Source organism: Medicago truncatula, chromosome 3 (assembly GCF_003473485.1).
Source record: "Medicago truncatula cultivar Jemalong A17 chromosome 3, MtrunA17r5.0-ANR, whole genome shotgun sequence".
In the NCBI taxonomy this organism is placed as follows: domain Eukaryota; kingdom Viridiplantae; phylum Streptophyta; class Magnoliopsida; order Fabales; family Fabaceae; genus Medicago; species Medicago truncatula.
Genome location: NC_053044.1, coordinates 27,826,346 through 27,835,897, shown reverse-complemented (window position 1 = coordinate 27,835,897; position 9,552 = coordinate 27,826,346). Strand labels below are relative to the sequence as shown.

The 9,552-nt window shown below is 34.0% G+C and overlaps 2 protein-coding genes across 2 annotated transcripts; one reads left to right on the top strand and one right to left on the bottom strand.

Annotated features, from left to right (window-relative positions):
* The first annotated feature begins 557 nt into the window (after positions 1-557).
* LOC11440167 (ruvB-like 2) lies at positions 558-4,696 on the top strand. Its single transcript, XM_003600432.4, has 2 exons — positions 558-1,428; positions 3,751-4,696. The coding sequence occupies exons 1-2, from the start codon at positions 680-682 to the stop codon at positions 4,397-4,399; spliced, it is 1,398 nt and encodes a 465-aa protein (XP_003600480.1). The 5' UTR covers positions 558-679; the 3' UTR covers positions 4,400-4,696.
* Positions 4,697-5,266: 570 nt separating this feature from the next.
* Positions 5,267-8,594, bottom strand: LOC11438053 (chaperonin-like RbcX protein 2, chloroplastic). Its single transcript, XM_003600430.2, has 5 exons — positions 7,907-8,594; positions 7,064-7,155; positions 6,119-6,176; positions 5,692-5,757; positions 5,267-5,587 (listed from the first exon to the last, which is right to left on the bottom strand). Exons 1-5 carry the CDS (start codon positions 8,237-8,239, stop codon positions 5,465-5,467), a joined length of 672 nt encoding a protein of 223 aa, XP_003600478.1. The 5' UTR covers positions 8,240-8,594; the 3' UTR covers positions 5,267-5,464.
* Positions 8,595-9,552: the final 958 nt, after the last annotated feature.

Here is a 9,552-nt window from a genome sequence, read left to right as displayed (position 1 = left end):
TTATTCAACGCCAAATTAGTGGGATCACAATGATTATTTAGTTGAAATAGTCGTTTAAAGAAAGTAGAGGCCTCTCTCTTCAAGAAAATGTCATCTAAGCACTAAATATCATCAATTTTAAGGCAATCGACCAGTCACCATGTTTTTCCTCCTTCTTATGATGGTTTGAGTATGGCAAAATTTGGTATTTTTATTACCAAATTTAATTTAATTTTCTGTTGATTTTTGAAACTTGAGACAAACATTGAACTCAACATAAACTCCTTTTATACTACTTCCAACTTATGTTTGCATTTGAAAATATTACCAAAAATATCTATTGAAAATGATAGATTGTTTTTTAACTTCATCAAGTTTCAAAACAACTTTACCATTATGATTTGACCAAGTTTGATAAAAAAAAAAAAAAAGGAGTGAATTAATCTTAATTCTTTTTAACCAACTAATGTATACTAATCTATGGATGAATTAATCTTAATTTTTTTAATTCAAAAAATAGGAGTGAATTCAAATGAGAAAAAGGGTAAAATTGAGATTTGATGGCTTAAACATTATACCAGTACTTCAAAACTAGCAAAACTCCCGTAGTAGAGAGCGCGCACACACTCTCAACCCTAAAACCCTAAAACCTTTCGTTCCTAAAAACTCCGCTCTCTCCATCTCCATCGCCGCCACAACCATGACGGAGCTAAAACTTTCTGAAACCCGCGACCTAACGCGCATAGAGCGCGTGGGAGCACACTCACACATTCGCGGCCTGGGTCTCGACTCTTCCTTAGAGCCACGCGCCGTCTCTGAAGGCATGGTCGGCCAAGTCTCCGCTCGCAAAGCCGCCGGCGTCATTCTTCAGATGATTAAAGACGGTAAAATCGCTGGACGCGCTGTTCTTCTCGCCGGTCAGCCAGGTACTGGCAAAACCGCTATTGCAATGGGAATGGCGAAATCCCTCGGTCTTGAGACTCCGTTCGCCATGATTGCTGGTAGTGAGCTTTTCTCTCTTGAGATGTCGAAAACCGAAGCTTTGACGCAGGCTTTTCGTAAGGCGATTGGTGTGAGAATTAAGGAGGAAACGGAGGTGATTGAAGGTGAGGTTGTTGAGGTTCAGATTGATCGTCCGGCGGTGGCTGGAGCTGCGGCGAAGACGGGGAAGTTGACGTTGAAGTCGACGGAGATGGAGACGGTTTATGATTTGGGGGCGAAGATGATTGAGGCGATTGGGAAGGAGAAAGTGACGAGTGGTGATGTGATTGCAATTGATAAGGCTTCTGGGAAGATTACAAAGCTTGGGAGATCGTTTTCGCGCTCGAGGGATTTTGATGCTATGGGGCCTCAGGTGAAGTTTGTGCAGTGTCCTGATGGTGAGTTGCAGAAGAGGAAAGAGGTGGTGCATTGTGTTACTCTTCATGAGATTGATGTTATTAATAGCAGGTACTTAATTTAATTAACCCCTTTTTTTGCTTTTCATAATTTGATGGTTTTTTTAAGTTGATTAGCTTGTTAATTAGCTTTATGTTGAAGTTATGTTTGTTTTTAGGGTAAATGAAAGTGTTTCCATGATTTATGTAGATACCATTTGTAAAAACAACATAATTAAGTGTTTATGTATAAGTTATTTCTATAACAAAAGATGAAATAAAGTCAAACCATTTGCATGTAAGTTATAAGCATAAGCTATCCCAGTGAGCTTATAGAAATATGTTGAAATTGAAAACAGCTTATGGACATGTTATAAACTGTTTGCATAAGCTCTCCCATATAGGCTCATAAGCTCAAATAAGTGAATCCAAATAGGTCGATATTATCTCTAAGCTAAAGTTATAGTTTGAGTAATTACTATAATCTAGCAAGAAGCCACATCATTTGTTCTGGATTAGTCTCGACTGTTTAGTTTTTATTTCATCTGATGAGTTTTTTGAAAATAAAGTAAGACTATTGGTTCATCCAAATCTGATTGAGAAGTATTGTTGTGTGACTTTTGAAACTGGTGGATTGATCAGTTCTAAAATATTTGGTTGTTTCTTTGATGGTTTTGAAGTGGTTAATTTGCTCCTGGAGTTGTATTGCAGTGTTCCAAAAGTTTTGTTTGACGATTTAGATTGATGCTTCCATTGTGTGCATGGTGAGCTAGAATATAAACTGTTTGCATAAGCTCTCCCATATAGGCTCATAAGCTCAAATAAGTGAATCCAAATAGGTCGATATTATCTCTAAGCTAAAGTTATAGTTTGAGTAATTACTATAATCTAGCAAGAAGCCACATCATTTGTTCTGGATTAGTCTCGACTGTTTAGTTTTTATTTCATCTGATGAGTTTTTTGAAAATAAAGTAAGACTATTGGTTCATCCAAATCTGATTGAGAAGTATTGTTGTGTGACTTTTGAAACTGGTGGATTGATCAGTTCTAAAATATTTGGTTGTTTCTTTGATGGTTTTGAAGTGGTTAATTTGCTCCTGGAGTTGTATTGCAATGTTCCAAAAGTTTTGTTTGACGATTTAGATTGATGCTTCCATTGTGTGCATGGTGAGCTAGAATTTAGACCAATTTTGGCCTTGAGCAGCATGGTGGTATATTTTTTTGTGGTGTGATCATTTTGGACCTTGCTGACCCTTTGTTTAAGAGATCAGTAGAAGCAAGTGCACTATTTTTAGTGTTTAACAAAATCAATAGTGAATTAGTCAATGACAGCTTTGGTACTTGAATATCGTGTGCTTTGCCGTTAGTGATTTGAAGAAGTGCCCTTTTCTTCCAAAATGTTAAGTCATATAAAAAGGTCATTCAAAACAGAAATGAAGCTTAACTTGTTAATTAGCTTTATGTTAAGGTAATGGTTGTTTTATGGTAAATTAAAGATTATCAACGATGTATGTAGGACCTATTTGGATAAAAAAAGATAAATAATATCAAACTATCTGCATATTAGTTATAACCTGTTTCCATAAGTTATCTTGGAGGACTTATGGAAATATCTTGAAAACAGCTTATGGGCATGTCATAAACTGTTTCAATAAGTTCTCCCAAACAGTCTCAGAGGTGCTTATGCTAGTAGAAAACCTCAAATAAGGCAATCTAAATAGGCCCATGATATCTCTTTTCTGAAGTTATAGTTTGAGTAATTGGCTATAATCTAGCAAGTGGCCACATCATATCAATATGTTACTGGGGCGCAGTTGAACCAATGATTTGTTTTGGATTAGTTTCATCTTTTTAAATTTTTATTCCGTATGATGATTTTTTTTTTAATTCTGTGACTTTGAAATTGGTGAATAGATCTGTGTTAAAATTTTGGTTGTTCTTCTATGTTTTTGATGACTCCCAACTAATTTGCTCTTAGCGTTGGATTGCAATGTTCTCCAAGTTTTGTATGAGGGTTTACATCACTGCTTACAATCTGTGCATGGTGGGGAAGTAGTAGAATTTATTTAAATTTATCAAGTCTGCTTTAAGTCTGAGCAGCATGATGCTTTATTTTTGTGAGGTGATCATTTTGGACCTCGCTGACCCTTTTTCGTCGAGATTGGGATAAGCGAGTGCACTACAATTAATCAATTACAGCTTTGATAATTGACTGTTGTGTACTTGCATTTAGTGATTTGATGAAGTGCCCTTTTCTCCCCAAAATCATTCCTTACAGATATAAAACTTCCTATTAAATTTTCCAGCTTGTTGGTTTGTTTAGCTCTTCACCTCCTTTTTCTTCTGTTAAAAGTTGCTTCTTGGTTCTATCATCTAATTCTTGTGTTGATTTCAGAACGCAGGGATTTCTGGCTCTTTTCACCGGTGACACAGGTGAAATTCGTGCGGAAGTCAGAGAACAAATTGACACGAAAGTGGCAGAGTGGAAAGAAGAAGGAAAGGCAGAGATTGTGCCTGGTGTCCTTTTCATTGATGAGGTACACATGCTTGACATAGAGTGCTTTTCATTCCTCAATCGGGCTCTGGAGAATGAAATGTCTCCCATTTTAGTTGTGGCTACCAACAGAGGCATTACAACTATTCGAGGCACAAATTACAAGTCCCCACATGGGATTCCCATTGATCTTCTTGATCGCCTACTCATCATCTCTACTCAACCTTACACTGAGGATGAAATTCGCAAAATTCTGGATATCAGATGCCAAGAGGAAGATGTAGACATGAGTGAAGGTGCAAAGCATTTGTTAACCAAAATAGGTGTAGAAACATCTCTACGCTATGCCATTCATCTAATCACAGCAGCTGCTTTGGCATGCCAAAAGAGAAAGGGAAAGACAGTGGAATTGGATGATATTAATCGGGTTTACAATTTGTTTTTGGATGTCAAAAGATCGACACAGTACTTGATGGAATATCAAAGTCAATACATGTTCAGTGAAACAGGAGAGGTTGATGAAGACGACACCAATGCTATGGTCCAGTGAAATTCATTCACCTCAGTTTGAGACTTTGTAATTATCTGAGTAGTCATGATTAATGTAAGTTGCAGCAATTTATTTCATGATCCGGTGGGTCATTGCACTTAATTTGTACCTGATATTGAGCACAAGCTGTTTTTCCAAAGTTGAATTGCAATATCTACAGCATTCACGTGAGAGGCTGCACTGTATTTTGTTTCTACTGAACTTATCAAAGACTTCTTTTTTATAATTGTAATGTCATGTGTGTACCATCATGTTCATTTTCTTTCACTAGTTATCAATAGAGTAGTTCAAGAGTAAGTTTCATGCCAGTCCCTCAAATTCGCAAGTTGAACGAAGAATGTAAGAAGTGTTGGTATTTTTTGAAACAAATGACATTCTCACACTCAGGTGAGGTGTGAGAATGGTGTATGGAAGCGAAATAGAACGAAAAACCAGGAAAAATAGAGCTATAAAATTTTGACTTCTTTGCACCAGTCCCTGTTATTTTTTACTTTTGAGGTCTCGTTCAGCTCATTAATCTCCTTGTGGTGGAATACCCTATCATCTTGTATTTAGCTTCTGCTACAATTTGTATAATGAATAGTCAAAATATCAAGACAGTTACTTCAATATTGACTCGTTTTTGGTTTACTATTTGCAACACAGTTGAAAATGATTGATAATATAATTAATTACTACCTATTTCAAATTTGTATGTTGGCGGCACTTGTTACTTACGCACTTGGCATAGAGTATGGTCTCTACCAAATACTTTTGATATGTAGTAATGCCATTCCAAAGAATTTGGAATCTGAAACTTCTGATTTATTGTTGTTAACACTCTACGCAAATGCATAAAGTTTTTAACCCAATTATAAATCCTTCATCTCAAACAATTCAAAATAATGGACTCTGTATTTAAAAGGTGCTGATATATACACAATTTACATAATATAAATCTGGTAATCCTGTTACGGGAAAATGACACATTTGGAAACAATACATGTTGGTATAAAAATAAAGTTTACACCTAGACTAGGAATCAAACAAAAGGTTGGAAACAGAAAGGAACAATGTTCATTCATATCAACCAATTAATTCTGAGCTGCTGTCATCTGAGGGCCATATTACTGTCTCCATGAGTCGTTCCCTCATCAACTCCAAGTTTTCATCTGATATTTGATTATATATCTCAGCATGATTACATTTCTGCACATAGAGAATAATATTGTTAAACAATGGTTAATGCCTTCACAAATTATTTTACATGTCTTTGGATATATATATATGTAGTGAATTTTGAATTTCATTACCTTGACCCATTTAGCATAAAGGTTAAGCCGAGTCAACATCACTCTTTCAGCAAGCTCTTGTTGTTCCTGTCAAGTGAATATAAATATTCATATGGCAACAACATCTAAATCATACATTTACTTCAAATTCAAATGTATTATTGGTTTTCTTAAACAATGTCTTAGAATCGAGTCTTATGAATGGAAAAATTAGGCGTTGAAAGAGCTTTGCACTCTTATACGCGTCCACTTGAACCGGACTCAAATTCACAAGATCCAATGTAACTTTTGGATACTGAGAGTAAAACAAAATGAATGCGACATGCATGTAAAACTCATATTAAAGAAAAAACACACTTGAGACTTTGAGTAAAGCTATATTTTAGTAAAATTCTCAATTCATGTGTGAAATGATTAATAACTAGGGTAAGAATGAAAGAGTGGGTACCTTCCCAAGCAATCGGATAAAACGTTTTCCATCTTGTGGTTTGTTTGATACAACAAAGCTGCCAACATAGAACAAAACATCAATAACAGTGATATAAATAATTACCATACTTTGGAATTGTAAAAGTCTAACAGCAATCGGATAAAACGTTTTCCATTTTGTAAAAGTTTCAAAAAGTGTATGTAAATGAGTGCCTAACAACATCAACATTTTTCTTAAAGGTGTAACCTAATATGATTTAAGGACAAATTGACTGAGATATACCAATGCAGTTGGGTCAAACAACATTCCTATTGAAGTGTGGAAAAATCTTGGAGTAGAGACATTGGATAACTCACTAAACCTTTTAACAAAATTATGAGCTCAAAGCAAATGTTGGGCAAGTGAAGACAAAACACTTTAATCCTGATATATGAGAACAAGAAAGATACATACAAAATTGCTCAATTTTGTCCGCCGAGTGATTGAATGGAGACTAAGTAAAGAGACTCGATTATTGATAATTAATTTGGTTTTTTGTCTAAGAGGCCGATCATAAAAGCGATCTACTTACTAAGTCGTGTGATCGAGCGACATCAAATGGATAAAAAAAAGGCTTGCAATTACTCCCTCCGTTCTTAAATATAAGCAAATTTTACTTTTTAGGTTTATTCAATTAATGATGTATGTGGTCCATTATATGAACCACATACATTATTAATTGAATGAACCTAAAAAGTAAAATTTGCTTATATTTAGGAACGGATGGAGTAGTTTTCATTGATTTTCAAAAGACATGTGATAGTGCCTAGAGAGATTTTGTGGAAAACCCTCGAGAAGAAAGGGGTTTGCCTATATTCGAGTCATCGTGGAAATCCAAAACACTCTAACCATGCGTCTAAATAGAAAACATAATTTTCAAGGTTTTCATTAAAATATTCTTCCTAGAATAAAGAATTAACTTACTTATAAAACCACGTGTATTTAGGTGGGTTCATCTCATACAGCTGCTGCATAACAGTCCTCACAGCCTTGTACGTGAAATAGTTGAGCATTTGCTGTTTACAAAATGAGCTGTGTTAGATTCCTTTCAACACTTTAAATAGCAACAAAATGGTGATAGTGGAAGATATGTTAAAAAATCCATATGCTAATTTAATATAAAAGTTTCATAACTCTTGATTGAACATGCAAGCTGCTTAGAATATGCATCTTGATGAGTTGTTAATTTGAGATGGCTCTGTAACTATGAACTATAGAATTATGACTTCAAAGAAATGATCATTATTGAACAGCAGGCTCCAAGATATATGAGTACATTCATATTAATTTCTAATGGAGAAAATTTTAAAGCAGCATTTTATTTTTTAACTAAATTTTAAAGTAGCATTTGAGAAACTATAAGAAAATAAATGTAATGAATTACATGTACAGATTAAAAATTGAGGAAATACAAAAGGAAAGCATCACATTTATTACATAAATTTTCAAATAATCATAATTCTTTCAATCCGTGTCAGTGTCGTATAAGGTTTTTTGTCGGTGTCAGGGATTAATAGGTTGCTACTAGAGACTTGAATCTCGTAGTTATAGCATCAATATTAGGTTAAGATTTAATTTCACCTAAAAAGATTTTAAATACAAACTCAAAATATGAATCGTCTAATCTTGACTCAAAATATGTTTGTATCTACGTCATTAATGAGAAAGTTTACATGATAAAACAACAAAATAAAAAAAAAACTATGTTACAAACATTGAATCAGTTCAAAATCACAAATTCAACCAACAAAATTTAGATCATTTTACCGTTTTAACATCCTCAAAAGTGTCCTCATATTGACCACCAAGCTCACTAACAATGGTAACTCTCCTATCTTCACTCCTTTGCTTCTTGCAACTTCTGCTAAACTTGACTCTCCATTCTCTTCCAGGATCAGTAAAAGAACTACTCAACCCCATAGTTCTTCCGCCGCCGCGCTTTTCCAAATGCTTCTTTCCCATCAAATTCTTCCACAAAACAACATCCCCACAACCAATCTTGAGATTCATATTAGTTGTTGGAAGTGCATCCACACACAAACATGGACCAGTGTGTGAGTCCATCATTGATGAACCAATAACAGATATTGCTCCTACCATATTCCTCTCACAAATTCAAAGTATCAGCAATAACAACAACAATAACAAGAAACAACTCTTGAAAACGTACACAAATGTAAAAGTGGTGTTAAAGAGAGAAAGAAGCTTAATAAATAGATACACAACAATACAAAATATGCACCTAAGTAGGTATTTAATAAAAGGTATGCAAAAAAGTTGGAACTTGTACTGTTACGGTCAAAGACGGATGAAGAGTTTGTTTGAAGGTTGAAGAAGAGAAAGAGGAGGCAAATTGGTGCAAGGAAAAGTAAACAAAAGGAGAAGAAGGGTGTGAAGATTTTTTTAAGGGTGTGTGTGGACGTTAACCAGACATATTTTTGAGGTCTAAAATTGTCCAACCGAAAACTAAAAAAGAAAGAAAAAAGTGAAGGATTCAAAATTGACCTTGGCTTTTCTTAAACATCAAAATTGAATAAAATTCTTCAAAAAAAAATTATAAAATAAAAGTTTAGGTGAGTTGAATCCAGAAACATATCAACATCAAGAAATGCCTTAAGGCTCAAGACATTTATAAAGACACTTACTTCCTGACACTAACTGCAAGAGTTAAACTCGCAGCATTATAAAATATGAGTTGAGTCCTTATCAATTAGACTAACCTAAGTTGACATAAAATTCTTCAATTCAATCCCTAAATTATATAAATATATAATAAAGAATCTCTAAAATGTATAAAGTTTATCAATTTAGTCATGCGATCAAAATCTTATAGACTAATTTGACAGGTTTTTTATATATACTCAAGAGATTAATTAAATTGAAAAGTACACTTAAAATTATTTATTAAAAATTTTAAACATGATTTATTATAAATATCTATACTTATAATTTCAATCAAAATCAAAATAATTTTAATCAAAATTTCATAAGTTACGTATGTTAATGTAATAAAAAGAACAAATAAACGAATACCAATATGTCATGTTTAACGGTAGTTTATTTTATTTTATATAATTTAAAAACTAAATTGAAAAGAGTAATAACTTAAAAGACTACATTTATGATTTTATTCCATTAAAACTCGTCAATTGTCAACCAAAGATACCATGTGGTTAGACGTGTTTGGTGAATGTATCTAGCCACGTGGAGGTGAATCTTTGTCATTATTTCATGCAAAGATTCCGTTTGTGTTTGTAACACATAACACATGTATCGTATCATGTATGAAAGCAAATGAAAAATGTCCCTTGCCAACCAAACTCGTGCACAGTCCACATATGAACGTATCTACATGTGCTTGAGCGTTTATGATGAACGTAGCACAAATGTTGGACAATGTTCACATTCTTTAT